Here is a 19,981-nt window from a genome sequence, read left to right on the forward strand (position 1 = left end):
AACTAATATAAAAAACTTCAGAAAATTTTAAAGTCAAATCTGCCAATGTTAGAAAAGATACCACTTGATACTCTACAGGAGGTTAGCAATGAATATTTTATCTGATGAAGAAAATTTCATCTATATATCAATTCTCACCCATCAACTTTTTCTTCTTCAGTTGAATTCGTGGCCTTGACAAACTCACTATATTCTTGGCCTGGGTCATACAGTTTGGCATTATCACAGAGAGACTGTAAATTGTTTGCGAGGGAGGCAGCCTGTAGTTGTTGCATCTGGAAGAGGTTAACTGTAACCTACAGTCACAGATAGGGATAAAAGGCAAAATAATTCATGATATATGGAATGCTATGGAAACATACATTTATCTCAAGTGACAGCACCAAGAAAAAGGCCATCCAGTGACACATACAGCACTGAATAGTATTGTGAGCATACCATGTTGCCTGACTTTGTGCCTGATCTTGATCAGAAGGGGAAAAAAGTAGTCTTAACCCAACATATCAATCATTTCCAGCAAAACTGGCTTTAAACTGAGAAGTTCAAAAATACAATCCCATGCCCCTACTCGTTCACAATTTTAAACGAATGTATTTTTGAGAAATCTCAGCTCTGTACTCTCAGTCTGATCACAACTATCTAAAGTCTTAAGTGAAAAATGTGGGGGGAAAAATTCCAATCAGAACACGATTATTTTGACTTTCATTTTTCAATCCTATGAAAATAGAAGTGCTTTATATGTATAATGTATCCTACAGTACTCAATTTTTATAATTAGGTATTATTCTGAATCTATTCAAAATACATTAGTCCACTGAGTTTCTACAAATGCCTAAATATGCTCTTACTACTACTACTACTACTTATAGTAACAGCAACAATAACAATAATAGCAGCTGATGGGTGCTGATACTGTACCAGAGCCATTCTGAGAACTTCACATGACTTAACTAATTTAAGGTTCATAAAAACCCAGGCTTTGGAAATATTATAGCAAATAAACAAATGAGATTCCAGTACTCATAGCGTTTATGTTCTCCCGAGGGTGGCACTGGAGAGAAAACAAATTAAATAAAGATCATTTCTGGTACTAAAAACTGCAAATAATACTATATAAGATTGTCAGGTTATGGAATATGACCAGGTATGTGCTTGTGGAAGGGTATTTTTGACATGGGAAGTTAATGAAGGCCTCTCTGAGGAGGTAGCATTTGAACTGAGACCTGATATAAGAAAGAGCCAATGCCAAGTTACAGGGAGAAGAGAGAAGACCAATCCAGACAAAAGACCCCAGGGCAAGAGTGAGTTGGAAGAGCTCGTGCTCAAGAAATAGAGGACAGTCAATATGGCTGAAGCACACTGAAAGAGGTGGAGCCCGAAAGGGAAGCAGTCATCTAACCCACCATTAAGGAGTCTGGATTTAAGTACAATGGGAAGCCAGTAGAGGGTTTTAAAGAGAGTTACAAACTATATAACATGATCTATTTTTTAAAATGCCACTCCAGCTCCTGTGCGGGGAATGTGAATGAATGGAAATTTGATTGGACTAATGTTATTTCCAAGACTGCCATGCTTCCTCTTCATATCTCTTCATATACCAGATGATATGGTGAACTTTCGATTAGCCTCTAAGTCCTTTTCAGGGTAGACAAGCATTCCTTAAGAATAACTATGATTCAGCACAAACAGTATTTGAAAAGTAAACCTAATACAATAGCTTATTTGTGCCCTGACTCTTTCAAGGGACAAAGGAAATTCAAACTGCCGATAGTAAAACTTAAGTCCAGCAACTAGCAATGTTCAGGGAATTCTCCCGTTAATTGTAAAGTGAACTCACTCTCTTGATCCTAAAGGTAACTGTACATTTTTAATATTTTTTAATAAATTTTATTAATCTAGTTAAAAACACCACTAATTTGAAAAGCCAAATGAATAGAATGGTATTAACGGATGGATTCATGTGCTGAATATTTGTCTCTGGGTATTTATTAGTAATAAGAGACTTAAGTCATAATATATACAGATAGCCCAATCTTAAAATCTCTTTTCCCTAAATCACTTAGCCTTTTCCCTCACTTAACAGACATGCTAAAGAGTAAGGCCCCCAAGGGGAAGATCCTGCAGGACTTGATGGGCATCTTAATTGCAGGGTGGCTCACAGACACCTAAAAAATCATCAGGCCTCTAGACCTTTTTGTCCCTCAATCGGCATTCTGAGTCAGGGACTTAGCCCTTTTCTTCTAGGTCTCCAATGTGTAACGCAGTGTCCTAAATGCTTCATAAAGGGGAAATGACCAAATGAATAGTAGTAGAAAATGTTATTAGTCAAGATCATACTGTAATTCTGCACATTTTCTGGTATTGATTACTCAAGCACACAGGTCTTCCAACTTTATGCCCAGCTTTTATCACTGACATTTAATTTTTAGTCCATGGCACCTAGATGAGTGCTAATTTTTCTGACAGCTGGTGAAATAGAATTTTCCGTAATTTCAAATTAATGGGAAAAGTTTCTTCCATTTAATCAGCACTAATCTAAAAAGTTTGTTCAATATAATTTTCTGTCCTATACTTTAGAAAATGGATAAAGGTTTCTTGAATGCTCTGTAAAACAAAACAACACAATCACTCTTATTCTAATTTTTCCCATTCTTCAAAGCCCATTGATTTGCTTAGATCTTTAGTGACTGACTTGGTCATTTCTCCTCCTCTTTCTTAGTAATATAATTATGATCTACATCTTATACCATCAATACTATAATTCAAGACAATTTTGAATATTCAGGAATAATCCTTGATAACCATAACTTACAATTTTGCTGGGATGTGAATCTGATTTGTGTGTGTTCCTTATGATTGTGAATGAATCTGAGTGTCTAGCATCTTTATATCTCAAATGATTTTGTTTTCTCTGAAATACATATGCAATTATATGTCCTAGAATGAAAATATAATTAAGAAAAACAATTTTGGAGGTGGTGTTGAAAAATAAATCACCCAAAATCCCAAATTCTTGTGCCTTTGATGGAGAAGAAAACAAAGAAATCTGAGAAAGTCATGCTTGTTACCTAGAAAACAGTATCTGCAGTCAAGAACTGCTGTTGCATTTGGTGTCTACTTGGATCTGAATGTGAATAATGCCATATGGAACAAACAAACCTGAGCAAATTGGTTTAAAAGAATTCTAGCTAATAAGAAATTTTACAAATATATATATATGGAACCTCTATATAAACTGTCTTTATAGATTACATGTTGTAGTGATTTTCTTAAGTTTGGGAATCTGATCAAGTTTGGGAAACTTTAACATCAAAGTCTACTTCATACACCGGTACACATCACTTTCCAATTTTTCAGATATGTTAATTCTCTCTCTCTAAATAGATACTGAACTCCTTGACAGCAGGCATATATCTTACATTTCTTTTACATAACTAGTAGGCATTAAAGAATACAGATGTATTACATACAAAATCAGGCAACCTCTTGCTGACATGACATCAAATTAAAGGAAATCATAACTGTTGGATCACCAAATAGCATCATGTTTTAAAAGGGATGTAGAAAACAAGATTGTAACTCATGAGAGAACTTAAAAACCATGTTATACAAAGAAAAGTAATCAGTTTTGGAGGTATTTAATCTGGAGAAAAGACCCAGGGAGGGTAGGTAATAATAATTTTTAAATATTTAAAGTGTTATCTTGTGGAAGAGGGATTTTATTAGCACAGTATGACTTGAAAAGTCCATAAGGAAACATATTTTGTTTCGCTCGATATAAACATCATCCTAATTTTGGAGTTGTTCAAATCCAGACTGAATAATCATTAAGCAAGATAACACAGTATTTACGAGCACATGCTCTAAAGTCATTTAATCAGGTTCTTATCCCAGCTTTACAACTTACATGCTGGGTGACCTTGATCAAGTTATTTATAACTTCTCTAAACAAGTGCTTCAAAAAAGTTAATGTGCCAATGAATCATGTAGGGGGGATCTTGTTCAAAATGCAGATTCCAATTCCAAAAGGAATGTATCTATGCCTATTACAACCATTAAAAATAATTATACAAAGATATACAGTAAAAAATCCAATAGATAAATTAAAATGTATGTAAGCATTTTAGATAAATGAAAATATAATTCTAACAGGTAAATAAAACAGATTAAATTAAATCTATACTAGATAAATTAAATGGATAAATTAAAATGTAATTCTAAAAAATTGCCAATTTATCCAAAATAAGGCAGCTGAAGGCAAACAAATGAAGGGAAACAGAAGGTATAAACAGAAAACCAATAATGATATAGATCTAAATCTGAACATATATTTATATCAAGTATAAATGGTCTAAACATTTCACTTGAAAGATACAGACTGCCAAAACAGATTTTTAAAAAATCAAGATAACTATATGCTATATAAAAAATTCATTTTAAATATGATAAAGTTAAAAGTAAAAAACTGAAAGTATACCATGCTAAAAATAAAATTGAAATAGTTATATCAATACTAAATAAAGCAGACTAAAATGTAAGGAAAATTATCAGAATAAAAAGAGACATTTCATAAGGATAAAAGGATCAATTCACCTCGAATATATAAAAATCATTAATGTATAAGCAACTGACAGTTTCAAAACACTTAAAGCAAAAACTGATAGAGCTAAAAATATACTATATGTTGAAGACTTCAAAATTCCTTTCTCAGTAATTGAAACAAGTAAAAAGTAAATCATCAAGGACACAGAAGAAATAAACAACTCCATAAACTGACAGGAACTAATTGACATTTACAGAACACTCCAGTCAACAACAGCAAAATACACATTCTCTTCAAGTGCATACATGGAACATTCAACAAGACAGACCATATCCTGGGTCATAAAACAAACCCTAACAAACTTAAGAGAATTGAAACCATAAAGAGTATTTTTCTTACCACAACAATTAAACTACAACTCAGTATCAGGAAGATGTCCAGAAAATCCTCAAATACTTGCAAATTAAACAACAAACTTCTACATTACCCACAGGTCAAAGATAAAAGTCTCAAGGGAAATTAGAAAATATTTTGAACTGTACAAAAATGGAAATACATAATTCAAAATTTGTGGGATGCTGATAAGCCGTGCTTAGAGGGAAATTTAAATCATTAAATACTCGTATTAAAAAAGCAGGGAGGTCTTGATGAACAATCAAAGCTTCCACGTTTAAGTAACTAAAAACAAAAGCAAAATAAACCCAAAGCAAGCAGAAATAAATATTTGTTTTTTTTAAAAAAAGAGAAACACCAATGAAATTAAAAGCCGTTTCTTTGAAAATATCAATGACATTCATAAACTTCTAGCCAGGTTAACCAGTGACAGAGGAAACGAGAGAGAAAGCAAAAATTACCAATATCAGGAATAAAAGAGAGAATATCCCCACAGCCCACTAAGCCATTAAAAGAATAAGAGAATACTATGAACAACTCCGTGCACATAAACTCAACAACTTAGATGAATGGGACCAATTCCATGAAAGCCACAAACTACCAAAAATTCACCCCCAAAAGAAATAATTAACTCATTAGGCCGATATCAAAGAAATTGAATACATAGTGAAAAATCTTCTGAAAATGAACACTAAGTCCAAATGCTTTCACCAGGGAATTCCACCAAACATGTAAAGAAGTAACATCAATTCTAAACAATCTCTTTCAGAAAACAGTAAGAAGGAACACTGCCCAATTCAATTTATCAGGCCAGAATTACCCTGATATCAATCTATAAAAGGAGCAATGCATCACAACCAAGAGATGGCTTATGCCAGGAACGCAAGTCTAAATCAATACTCAAATATCAATGTAATCCATCATAATAGACTAAAGAAGAAACACTACATTATCACATCAATCAAATGATACAAAAAAGCATTTGACAAAAATCCAACAACTTTATGATAAAACTCTCAGCAAACCAGAAAAAGGAGAAATTCCTGAACCTGATAAAGGACAAAATTTCTAAAACCTACAGTTATCCTCGTATTTAATGGTGAAAGACTAAGTGCTTTCTCCCTAAGATCAAGAATAAGTAAGGCAAGGATGTCTTTTCTCACCACTCCTATTCAACAATAAACTGGAAGTCCTAGCCAGTGCAATCAGAAAAATAAATAAAAGGAATATAAATTGGAAAGGAGGAAATAAAATTGTTTCTATTTGCAGTAACATGATTTTCTATGCAGAAAACCCCAACTGATTCTATAAAATAGCTCTTACAACTAATATGTGAGTTTAGCAAGGTTGCAAGATATAAGATCAACATACAAAAATTAACTGTATTTCTAAATACTTACAATGAACAACTGGATTTTGAAATTAAGTAAATGTATGTGTATGTGTGCATAAATACATACATACACATAAATTGCATATGTTTGTATATATCTCGTATTATTTCATTTTAATTATCTGTACGTATACATCTCTAGCTCTATCTATTAATCAATCAATCAATCAATCACATTCACAATAGCCCCCCCAAATAAACACAAATATACATAGGTTTAAATCTAACAAAACATGTAAAAGACTTGTATGTTGAAAACTACAAAAGGCTGATAAAAAAATCAAATACCTAAATAAGTAGGGACACACACAATATGTTCATGGACCAGACAACTCTATATATAGTTAAGATGCTACGTATATAGTCAATTCTCCCCAATGTGATCTAAGATTTAATATAACCCCAATCAAAATGTTAGCAAGATTTTTTTGTAAATATAGACAAGGTGGTTCTAACATTTTTATATAAAGTCAAAGGATCTCAAATACTCAAAAACAATTCTGAAAACTAATAAAGTTAGAAGACTCACACTACCTGAGTTTAAGACTTGCTATAAAGCAATAATAATCAACACAGTAGGGCTTTGGCAAAAGGACAGACACACATATATCCATGGAACAAAACAGAAACTAGAAATGAGATCTACAAAAATGTGGTCAATTGATTTTTGACAAAGATGTAAAGGCAATTCAGTGAAGACACAATATTTTCAACAAATGGTATTGGAACAAGTGGACAACTGCATTAACCATGTTTTTTATTTTCTGTATTTTATGATGTTTTGACATTTTAAAAAGCTTACTGGCTGGGGAGAAACTGCTCCTCTCAGAGCCAGCCAATTCTTAGCTTGGGAGCATAGCGTGTCTTTCATATGCCAACTCCAACCACCGCATTACCTAACTTTCACACACCAAGCCAATATTTTCTCCTCCTGTATGTCATCCCAGGGCCAGGTACCAAGCAACCAGAGACACTCCTATACCCTAAAGTCCACTGGACTATTCAAAATAACCAATCCTATATGGCTTATCCTTCCCTATCTTGTCTTTTCCTCAGAAACCCCAGTAAAGGCTCTGTACTTCGCTTCCCCTCACTCCTACTCTGTTTGACCAAACTGGTATTTCTCCTGTGGCCCTGTGTGGCATACCGTGTCCCTGTCTCTTGGGAAATGTAATTCATCTTTCAATAACATTGACCTCTCCATGTCAGTGTTCAATCATCTCCATAAATTAAAATCTGGTGGGTATAATTTTAATACAACAACCAAATACAAAAAACAAACCTCAGCCTGTACTTCACACCTTATACAAAAATTAACTCCAATGGATCACATATCAATGTCAAACTATAAAATTTTTAGTAGAAAGCACACAAGTTTTTATGACCTTGGATTAGATGAAGCACTCATAGATACAATACCAAAGCATGACCCATAAAAAGAAGAAATTGACAAGTTAGACTCCATCAAAATTTAAATTTTTTGCTCCAAAAAAGACACTGCCAAAAGAATAAAGAGAAGCTTCAGACTGGAAGACAATATATGTGAGCTCAACAATCAGAAAACAAACAACTCAATCTTTAAAAAAGTGGCAAAATACGGACTGCATATAAGCCCTTGAGAAGATGCTCACTATCGTTAGTCATTTCAGAAACACAAATTCAAACTACTACCATTACCCACTTAATGTTCTAATAAGCTGTTCTAGCTAAAACAAAAACAACAACTGACAAGAGCTGTCAAGGTAGCAGAACAATTGGAGCTCTTACACATTGCTGGTTAGAATGAAAAGTGTATGGCCACTGTGGAAAACAGTTTGGCAATTTCTTACAAAGTTAAACAGACATTTACCATACTACCTAGTAATCTCACTTGTAGGTATTTACCCTAGAAATATGAAAACTTATGTTCACACAAAAACCTGTCAACAAATATTCACAATCACTCAAAACTGGAAACAATGCAAATGTCTATCTGGTGAATGGATAAACACCATGGTACATCCATATAATGGAATACTATTCAGCAATAAAAAGGAATAAACTATTGATTCATGCATAACATTGAAGAATCTCAAAGGTATTATGCCTAAGTAAAAGAGGCCAGTCTCCAAAACTTCCATACTGTGTGATTTCATTTATATGACATTCTGGAAAAGACCAAACTATAAAGATGGAAAACATATCACTGTTTGTTAGGGGTGGGTGCAGAGTCTGACTACAAAGCGGCAGCATGAGGACATTTTTTTTGAGTAATGGAATTGTTCTGAATCCGGATCATGGTAGTGGTGGTGGTTATACAAATTTATACTTGGGTTAAAATTCATGAAATGTACACCAAAAAAGAGGGTTATTTTTGGTAAATTTTTCACAAAAACTATTTTAAAGAGGCAAATGGAAACACATGAGGGCAGGATAATTTTGTCTTCAAATAAATCACTGAGTTCAATTTTAATATCTATCTAGTTTACTGAAATTTTGAAGAGTAGATCTCATAGTGCTGATAGAAGTTTCAGGGGTCAAATCCATTCTGACAAGCAACCCAAGCAAGACAGTGTCTTAAAGGCAATTTCAAAGTCTCAGATTTCAATTTTAAACAAAGAAATCATCTATTGAAAACTGAAAGTCAATTTTCAAACTCTAAGTGTTCCATTAATCTTAGAAATTAAATCTCATAATAATCATGACTCATCAAGCATCCCTCTCCCTTCTGCAGATATGTAAACTTTTTTTTCCCTCTTGTTTTCAAAGTACTAAAGAAATTACTTACAGCTTTAAGGGTAAGATCACACTGGAAAACAAGTTTCCGGAGTTGTGTTAAAATTTCTCTTTTTGTATTTTCTAGATCATTTCGTCTTTCTTCAACATTTGTCACACAAATTTTGTAGAGTTCATTTGCTTCTTCTACCTTCAAGAATATCACACACACAAAAATAACACTAATCACTAGAATCTATATTTTAAAACAAATGCTTATTGCAGTAAAGCTGAATTTAAATAATTAAAAAGCCTTTATGCACAAAAATTCTGAAATATTCTATGTCTTAAATACAATATTTCTAAAGATAACAAATAATCTGTTTTGGCCAGTGACTCAAGGGCACCTGACTATAATGGACCGTAAAGTACGACTTACAATTAGCATATTGTTTGCCTATTACATAAATGTTCACTTCTATTTAACAGCATTTGCTAAGTACATTTACCATTTTCTATATAATCTTCTTAATCTGTTTATCAAATTAAATTTCATAAATAATAAAAAGCTTCAGCCTAGCCTTGCTATCTGGTACTGGAATTAGTACACATGTACAATTAGTTGCCTAACAGATGAACTTTCTAAATAATAAAGTCAAAAATATTAAACTGCTGGCTTCTCTAAGATACTTCTCTCACAAATGAACCCCAAAACTTGAAAGACAGACAAAAGTCTCTTGGCATAGCGGTTCTCAAAGTGTGGGTCCCCACCAACCCCAGCAGAAGCATCACCTAGGAACTTGTTAGAAATGTAAGTTGTCTGGGGCTGATCAGAAAGTCGGGGGGTGAGGCCCAGCAATCTGTTTCAACAAGCCTTCCAGCTGATCCTGACACATAGTAAAGTTTGAGAACCAAAGCTTTAGCAGATCATTGCTAATTCAACTTGCAAATAACAAAATAAGATCATTACTTTTTGAAGAGCCTCCTCTTCCAGCCTTCGCTTTTTTTCTAGCTGCTTGTTGAGATTTTTCACTAATCCACCACTTGAGCTCAGATGCTCCTCTTCTGCACGAATCATGGAAGATTTTGCTTTTTCATACTCTTCTTGACGTTGCGTGCATGACAATTTTGCCTTTTTCAGAGCAGTCTCTGTTTCGAGCTACACAGAAAAAGAGTATTATTAAATACAGAATAAGAAAGAAACCCTAATGTACACGTTTCTTTAGCATATTCAGCAAGATGGTTAACAGAGCATTTTAGAAGAACTACAGAGTAAGATATGCATCTTCCCAGGGTAGATGCTAATATATACTGCAGATGATTTTAGATGTTCATAGATAAGTAGATAAAACTCCATTATAATACTAACCATTTTATTTTGTTCCTGTTTCCAAAGTTCTTTTATTTCCTTCCTTTGTTTCTCCATTTCATTTTTCCTCCCAAGTAGAGGCTGTTTTAAAAAAAAGGAGGGGGGTTACTTTAAAAAAAGAAAGAAAGAAAAAAAGCTGTTTTCTAAAGGTATGTTGTCAAAAAAATGTGTATTGTGCATATAAATTTTTACCTGTACAAATTTGTTTGCTTGCAGAGCTGTAATTGTTTGTTGTAAAAGCTGACTGCTCTCTATATCATTAAGAAGAGCATTGGTAAACAGAGACTGCAGTGGCATAAATTCCTGGAATTTAAAATTGAACAATAAATTTTCCAATAGAAATGGCACTAGAGTTCTAGACCCCTCCACTCCACTTTCTTTAAAAAGAGAATTTTAAGTTTAGACCTTTTTTTTTTAAAATGACTAGTCATAAATATGACTATGGAAAAATACTGAAGAAAATTCATTATAATTAATTATAAACTAGTTAGCAAAATTAGTAGCTAACAAGGTAAGCAACATTTGTATAAAATTGTGAATTTCCTAGTTTTTTTCATAATGGGTATCCAGGCAAATTTAAAAGAATTTTATTTTGTTAATAAAAAGTTTAGCATTTAAGTCTTTCCTATAGTAATTGAAACGTTCTGATTTTGCAAGGCACAATAAGGAGCTCATCTGAATAATCCCTTGGTATAGAACCCTAGTAGTTCACTGAACAACTTACCTCTAGTTCAATGCTAGTTCTAGTGGCCTCTGCCAACTTGACAATATTTCTAGTGGACTCCAATTCTGAAAATGTGAAAGAAGGCATCAGAAGAGAAAATTAACTTATTTTTCCCCTTCCATACTCTAAAATTATTTGTAATTCCCAAAGTAAAACGTGATCACAAATACTAGTCCACATCACGATATGATGCTGTGATTCTTCATCATCAGTGTTTGCCAAAATCAACTGGGAAACTTCCAAAATACTTGCTTAGACCTCACGTCTGGGGGATGGGACCTAGGTTTGTGTACTATCCCTTTATAAGGCTATTCAGGTGATCCTGGTGGGCATTCCTTATTAATAACAAATAATGGAGTAGAAAGAGACAGGCTTTGGGTAAATTCTATATTCTTCCAGTTATTGCTATGATCTTAGACAAACCTATGATCTAATGTCAAGCATTTTGTTTGCCTCAGCTGTAAAATGGGGATAATAATTCTTGTCTTGCCTATTTCCTAGGGTTTTAGTATGGATTAAATGAGAAAATGGATGTGAAAGCATTCTGTCAAACATAAACCCTGGGAAAATATTAGCTCATACACCTATTGTTGCTTTTATCTCCTTTTACCATATTATCTAATTGCATTTCTTTTTACCCACTGGAGCATGACTTCCTTAAAGGCAAAGACAGTATACTATTATATTAGTTGGTTGCCCTACAGTAATGTCCAATAAGTACATTTATTGTAAAAAGAGTCTTTCCTATTTCAAAAAGGGAAAATGGACAATAATTTTATTTACTACAAAGAAACAGCTACTAATTTGTAATTATATTACTCATAGTCTGTACAAAATGAATTGCAACAACTTAGTTCTTACACTCCAAAGTTAATCAGATGCCCCAAAGGGCCACTTACCTAAGTTAAGCTTTTTTTCAACCCATGACACTATGTTCTTGGTATATTTTGACCATGTTTTAGCATACGACAAAGCCAATTCTATACAGTCAGTGTTCTTTAACAGCATGCTGTCTAGTTCTACAGGAGAAAAATTTCCTGAAAATAAAAATATTAAGGTAACTATATATTAAATATGATCACGTAACTCTAAGCAAAAAAGCATTCAAATCCTACAATGCTCTTCAATGAAAACTGGTTAAAAAAAATACAAGCAACAAGTTTAGAAATTAAAGGGTCATAGTTTAAACTTAAAATGGTTTCAAATTATATTTCTGATCTTAATGTGCATTTCTACTATTATTTATCAAGAAACAAGCCATACACAATTCTTGATTAGTCTCTATCACCACATTATCTATTCTAGCAGGTGTTTTTTTTCCTTAAGTCTTATATGTAAACTTTACATATCAGTTTAAGCTAAAATGAATACATTAGTTTACTAAGCAAGAAGAGATGCAAAACATTTATCAAAAATAACTGCAAAAAGTTGACAAAAGTTTAAAGTACCTTAAGCATTACCTTTTTCATTGGATGAGTCCACTGATTCCACAGAAACATTTTCAAAAGACTTACAACATAGAAGAAAACAAATTTAAGATTAGAGCAGAAGGTAACAGATCTTTGCTTCAGAATTTTTCACTCTAATTTGTTACTCTGACATAATTCCTGCTAAAGAATTTCAAGTATTTAGAACTCAAAGTACTTGAGAATTCTGTTCAAATGCCAGAACATTTTATAAGAATGATATAGCTTTTTACAACAGCAGTTCTCAAGGTCCAAGAATGAATAACCTCATTATTTACTAACAGCATTAGTTAACATTAATGAATCTATTCAAAACTTTAAATTCTGCAATCTCGAAAATATCAGCCAGGAAGTTACAGAAGCAATCTAAATAGAAGACAAAGACCTGTCTCTTCCAGCCATCTCTTCCCATTTTATTATATGATAAGCATTTTGTCTGAAAGCCTATCAGAGAGCTTAGCACAGAACTTTCTATGATGATGTAAATATTCTATATCTGCACCATCTACTAAGGTAGTTCCTAGCTACATGTAGTTGTTTGAGCATTTGAAAGGTATCTAATGTAAATGAAAAGTGAACTTTTAATTTTATTTGTTTTAATTAATTTAAATTTAAAGAATTACATGTGGCAAGAGGCTACTTTATTAGACAATACAGGAAAACATTATCTATCAAAATTGTGAGATCTCAAACACATTTGATCTATTTAATTGGACAATACGGAGAATGAAGGGATTCAATGCAAAAGAAATCAAAGAGGCCTGGGTTTGAAGTCCAGATCTATCACTTATTAGCTGACATTGGGCTACATATTTCAGCTCACTTAGCTTTGGTTTGCCCATCTGTAAAATGGGGATAATTAGACTATTTTCATAAAGCCATTTTAAGAATTGAGATGCTGTAGGCTTCACACAGTACACAGTACACAATAAGCACTATTACATAAATGGCAACTACTATTTTTAAAGATATTTTTCAAAACTCTTCATCAAACGAAGTAATTTTATTTTATTAGCAGTATTATATTGTGGACTTTATTTCAATCTCTAGGTTAAATTAAAAATTGCAAACAGGAAAACTAGGTGCAAAAAGAAAAAGAAAGGAAAAAATATTTTCCTATTAAGAATGAGTATAATACATGTGCACAATAGATGTACAGGAACAGGAAATATGATTCACACCTAAAATTTAAATTGTTCAGAGCCTTGTCACATAAATATAATTTTTATTACATCTTCTGAATTAGCAGCAAGTTTGAAAAGATATCACTGAGGGAAAATCCTGAATGATAGCAAAACATTTAAAGATCTTAAAATTATTCATCATTCTGATAAGGTTTATACACTATCCTCAATGAGTCATCAATGCATGACATTAGAAATAGTCAAATTTTTTTCTCAGTAATGTAGTACACATAACAAATGCCTTAAGTAGTCATTCACATTTTGTAACATTTTAAGAAAGACCTCAAGTTTTTATATTATTCTGATATAATACAAGTACTAGGCACAATTCCAAATATTTGTTGAAATCATTTTTGGATTTGATCATGCTTAAAAGTAAAGGACCAATATATGTCCCTAATATGGTTTGTTTACGTATCTTGCATTTGGTGAAAAAATTTAAACGAAAATATCACTAGTACTATAAATCTGTAAAGCAATATTTTACATATATTCCTCATGTTCTATTATTATTTCATAGCAATTTTGCTTCCATTTGGGAATCAAAACCCCAACCCTCTGAATACTAGATGTTCTTAAGAGATTTAAGACCTACAGCCTGTTAATAATGTTCCATTGTAACAAACTGTGGGATGTGTGAAAAGATGAATACCGTTTTTACTTCTTGCATTATTTGTCTAGGTTTCCACCAGTCTTTAAGATCCATAACAAAGTCAGGAGGGAAAAATGGTTAAGAATTACTTACTAAAATTTTAGACCACATAACATATAGATTCATTATATAAGATACTATACAATTAATGGACATGTTCATTTAAGTGATAGTTCCACTTAAAAAGTACAATCAAAATTTTCCTCCAGAAACTGACCATAAATGATCGTATTTGAAATGAACTGATCAGTTTTTCTTGCTAAACTCAAAACTATCAAAGAGTAATGCTGAGATTAAGATTAGGAAATTATTGAAATATTAAGTTAAAAATATTAAAGTTTTGCTTTCACACTTGGCCTACCTTACTTTCCCGAGAAACTGGCAGTCGCAATAATGAATCATTGCCCACATCTCCCATAAGGAAATTTGTCAGGCTATCCAGGGAGGTTAAAAAAAACCCAGAAATAAAAAGACAAGTCATTATATTGCTCTGTCATAGGCTTTACATTCAACATGTCATCTAAAATAAATGCTTTTTCTGTAAGACCCTTAGAAATAAACTCCTAGGAATCTATTCACATAAACCACATAGTCATTTGTAAATGAATGATGCTTCTAAACAGCTATAAAGACACCTGCAGTAGAAAAACAACACAGAATGTAGCTTTTCCAAAGTTGTGATAATATTTTATATTGGTTAATAATTTACTTGTTATTTACTGAATTGTGTGACATACGCTCACTGAGAAACCTAAGCCCAAATTTCTTTAAATGACTGTCCTCTACTTACATATTCCCAAAGGTGAAGGCCAACGTTTCAATGGAAGAAAACACTTCTCTGAAGAGATCGTTTTTGTTTTCTTCATTAACTTCTGTGAAGTTCACAGCTATAAGGAAAGTTTGGTTACAATAAGTGAGGAAGAATATGTTTTAAACTAGATTTATATAAAGTCATTTAATCTCTTAAAAATCCACTGTTACTTAAAGAAGCAATAGAAGATTCAGAAACTGAACAGCTTAATACACAAAATGGATATGATGTTCAAGTTTTTCATTAAAGAAATCATACAAAAGAAATCAGCTTGCATAAAAGTAGCTGGCATTCCAAACTGACTACTAACTACATGCATTACATAATGTGACACATCGAAGAAGTGACTCAATGTGAAATCAATCAGTCTTGGAGTCCCAGAGTCCATGTTCCACCAGACTTCTCTCATTAAGAGTGCTCTGTTCTATTTTCTCTTGTTTATTGCTTTATGGCATTTTATTTTAAACAGCTAAACACACTGTGGCTTACTTAAGTCAAAATGAAGTATATTTTTCACTATGAATTACCAGTAATTGAAGTCATATATACATTTGACATAGCATAAAACCTATATACAAAGCATATCACATAAAAATCACCCAATGCTTTAGAAAATTTAAATTCCTATTTATTTATAGCCTTATTTTTTATAGGCTCTTGGGCTCTGAGGTCCATGTTAATTAGATAGCTGCCTTTTATTTAGCGTAGAGATATTCTAACATTTTGCATTTTGTTAAAACAAATTGTGAAACATCACTGAAAAAGGTTTCTTACTGTAACTTCTCTGTATGTACCTTCGTTAAAAATCAGATACCATTTACCAAGACAAATTCTGAAGGTAGTATTTTAAAGGCAATTTTTAAAAAGTAACCCAATTCTACTCAGGTTGAGTTTAAGGAGCCACTGGCTCCCTGTATTTCCCCCTCCCTAGGATCCTGGCCAACAAAGGGAAGGTAGAGAAACCAAGTAGAAAGGATGCCATCCTTTGCCTTAAAACAGAGTTGTTCTTAAGCTTGGCTGCACATGAGAATTACCTGGAGAGATTTGAAAACAAAGTCTGGATCCTACCACCAAAGATTCAGATTTCACAGGTCTAGATATTTGTTAAAAAGCTCTCCCAGGTGATTCTAATGTGCAAATAAGGTTGAAAATGCTTGCTGGAAAGCAAGGATTCCTAAGCAGGGATGAATTAAACCTCAAACTGGTAAACCTCGTAAAATTACAACCAAGACTTCATGTGCATAAACATTTGTAGATTTAAGGGCTAAGGTCTATACCTTTCATCAGATTCTTTTAAGTATCCCTGCTGCAAACAAAAAGAAAAACTTAAGAAGCACCATAACTAATTTTAAAAATATTTTTGGACTTCTGCTCTGGCCAAGATGAAAAAACAGGCTTATACTTCTGCGTGAAATACTAAAGGGAACCCGTACAAAATATATGAAACAACAGTTTTCAAGACACTGGCTATGAGGTAACAAAGGACAAGAATCCTGACAGACAAGAAACAAACATGGTAAACCCCACAACTGCCCCAGCTTACGGCCTAATATCACACAAAGTAGATTTCTGAGCAAACGAAACTACCTGGGATAAAGAAGGTCATTTTGTAATGATGGAGTCAATCTATCAGGAGGATAGAACAATCCTATACTTTATGCACCCAATAAAAACTTCAAACTGCATGAAGAAAAACCTAACATAACTGCAATGAAATAAACAAATTCTGTTACAGCCAGAGATTTCAATAACCCTTCTCAATAACTAACATAACACACAGACGGAAAATCAGTAAGGATATGGAAGATTTTAATACTACCAGCCATCTTGACCAAATGGGTAATTACAGAACACTCCACCCAATAACAGCAAAATACATGATCTTTTCAAGTGCACAGTGAATATTTACCACATTACTGGCCATAAAACACATGTCAATGGGTTTAAAAGGATTCAAATCATGCACAATATGTTCTGTAACTAAATGTAATTAAATTAGAAGTAACAGAAAGGTCTCTGGAAAATCCCCCAATAGTAGAAAAATTAAAACAATACAGTTCTAAATAACACATGGGTCAAAGAAGAAAAGGAAAATTAGAAAGTATTTTGAACAGAATGAAAATGAAAACACAACTTATCAAAATTGATGAAAAGGGGGGGAAGGGAGGCACAGAAGGGGAGAGATTACAAAGGGACATGTGTTATCTGGATTTTTATGGTTTCATAAGAATATGAATATCAAAATTGATCAAATTGTACCCTTTAAATATGTACAGTTTATTGTATGTCAATTACTCCTCAATAAAGCTGTTTTTAAAATCTCATTGGAAAGTAGACTCTAAATAGTAATTTATAATGTAATACCAGCAAAAATGTAAAGCCTACTCCTATTTCCAAACTTTAACCTGTTAGACTTAAATATATATATATATTATATCACTATTCAAAATTCTACTATTCGTTTCTTTCCTATGAATATATTTTTTTGTAGAACAAAACATGACTGGGAGATTGAAAAAATAATTGTGAGCAGCGAGAAGACAATTATTTGAACCATCTTCCTCCCTTACCTCCATTCCTACTTGAATGAAGTTACAGCCATCTAATGAAAATTCCTATTACGGCCCTTGCCTCCATTTCAAAACAGCCCTATATTTCTAACATCCTTTCTCTGTTTTTCCTCCTGCTCACTGCTCCAAAGAAAAATCTGGCTCCTTTCTAATAACAAATCTTCCCACTATCTCCTGCATTCTCCACAACCCTTCACCACCGTTACTTGTCCCTCATAGCTTCACTATCTCCCATTCAATTGACTTTTTCTTTTCTTAAGCTATTAACATACTCAAATCTTTCCCAATTGGAAATTTTGTTAAAGATTTTTATTAAAATATAACTTACATACAATATTATATTAGTTTCAGGTGTACACCACAGTTATTCACCATTTACATGCCCATGTCACCGCACGTTATTACACTATTATTGACTATATTCCCTATGTTGTACATTACATCCCCATGACTTGTTTTATACTTGAAAATTTGAACCTCTTATTCCCTTGCACCTTTTCCTCCCTTTTAAAATTTTTCAATTACAGTTGACACTCAGTATTATATTAATTTCAGGTGGTCAGCATAACAGATATTTATATAATTTAAGAATAATCTCCATGACTAGTCTAGTACCCACCTGGTACCATACATAGTTATTACCATATTATTGACTATATTCTCTACCTTTTACTTTACATCCCCATGACTATTTTGTAACTACCAATCTGTACTTCTTAATGGCTTCACCTTTTTCGCCCTGCTCCCCAACCCCCTCCCATCTATCACCCGATAAATCTAGTACCCATCTGACACCATACACAGTTATGACAATATTATTGACCATATTTGTTATGCTGTCCCCTACATCCCTGTGACTACTTTCTAACAACCAATTTGTACTTAATCCCTTCCCCTTTTTCACCTGCTCCTCCAACCACCCTCCTATCTAGCAACCATCAAAATAGACTTGTATCTATAAGGTTGTTTGTTTTGTTTGTCTCTTTTGTTCTTTAGATTCCAATTATAAGTGAAATCACATTGCATCCGTCTCTGTCTGACATACTTCACACTCAGGACACACCCTCCAGGTTCATCCATGCCACTGCAGATGTCAAGATCTCATTCCCTTTTGAGGCCTCGCAATATTCCTGTGTGAGTGTGTGTGTGTGTGTGTGTGTGTGTGTGTGTGTGTGTGTACCACTAGGCTGCCTCTACATGTTGGCTATTGCAAACAATGCTGCAACAAACATACAAATGCACAGGTCCCATCAAAGTAGCATTTTGGGTTTCTTCAGGTAATTACCCAGAAGTCGGATTACTGGGTCCTTCTCTGTCTCTTGTTATAGCCTTTGTTTTAACGTCTATTTTGTCAGTATAAATTTTGTTACCACAGTTTTCTCTTTCTTTCATTTCATTTCGATTTTCATGAAATGTCTTTTTCCCCTTTCAGTCTGTGTGTGTCTTTTGATCTGAAGTGAGTGTTTTGCAAGCAGCATATGTACGGGTCTTGTTTTCTTATCAGTTCAGCCACCTTATACCTTTTGATTGGAGCATTTAATCCATTTACATTTAAAGTGATTATTGAGAGATATGTAGCTATTGCCATTTTATTATTCATATTTTTGATCTTTTTTTTTTTTTTTTTTCATCTTAAAGAAGTCTCTTCGAGAGTCCTTATAATACTGGGTTGGTGATGATTAACCCCTTTAGCTTTTTCTTGTCTGGGAAGCTCTTTATCTGTCCTTTGATTCTCAATGATAGCTTTGCTGGTTAGAGCAATCTTGGTTGTAGGTCCTTGGTTTTCACCACTTTGAACATTTCCTGCCAATCCCTTCTGGCCTGTAAAGTTTCTGTTGAGAAATCAGCTGGCTGTCTTATGAGAGGTCCCTTGTAGGTGATTGTTTTTCTCTTGCTGCTTTTAAGATTCTTTTTGTCTTTAACCTTTGGCATTTTAATTATAGTATGTCTTGGTGTGGGCCTCTTTGGGTTCATCTTGGTTGGGACTCTTTGCACTTCCTGGACTTGTATGTCTATTTCCTTCATCAGCTTAGGGAAGTTTTCTGTCATAATTTCTTGAAATACATTCTGAATCCCTTGCTTTTTCTTCTCCTTCTGGTACCCCTATGATGTGAATGTTATTATGCTTGATGTTGTCCTAGAGGTCTCTTAAACTATCCTTATTTTATTTTATTTTTTTGAT

The 19,981-nt window shown here is 33.2% G+C and overlaps 1 protein-coding gene across 11 annotated transcripts in view; it reads right to left on the reverse strand.

Annotated features, from left to right (window-relative positions):
- The window catches only part of ARHGAP29 (Rho GTPase activating protein 29), a 72,450-nt gene that overhangs the window by 15,880 nt on the left and 36,589 nt on the right, over window positions 1-19,981 (reverse strand). For all 11 annotated transcript variants that reach the window (XM_019752570.3, XM_019752550.3, XM_019752577.3 and 8 more), the window contains 10 exons: window positions 15,209-15,305; window positions 14,780-14,852; window positions 12,577-12,625; window positions 12,016-12,153; window positions 11,117-11,181; window positions 10,585-10,695; window positions 10,393-10,473; window positions 9,994-10,182; window positions 9,097-9,234; window positions 139-296 (listed from right to left, as the gene is read on the reverse strand). In XM_019752570.3, coding sequence (XP_019608129.3) covers window positions 139-296; window positions 9,097-9,234; window positions 9,994-10,182; window positions 10,393-10,473; window positions 10,585-10,695; window positions 11,117-11,181; window positions 12,016-12,153; window positions 12,577-12,625; window positions 14,780-14,852; window positions 15,209-15,305 — 1,099 coding nt within the window. The remainder of the gene's footprint in view (window positions 1-138; window positions 297-9,096; window positions 9,235-9,993; window positions 10,183-10,392; window positions 10,474-10,584; window positions 10,696-11,116; window positions 11,182-12,015; window positions 12,154-12,576; window positions 12,626-14,779; window positions 14,853-15,208; window positions 15,306-19,981) is intronic.

This window comes from Rhinolophus sinicus, chromosome 14, assembly GCF_057876585.1.
Source record: "Rhinolophus sinicus isolate RSI-liver-muscle chromosome 14, RSI-T2T, whole genome shotgun sequence".
Taxonomy (NCBI): domain Eukaryota; kingdom Metazoa; phylum Chordata; class Mammalia; order Chiroptera; family Rhinolophidae; genus Rhinolophus; species Rhinolophus sinicus.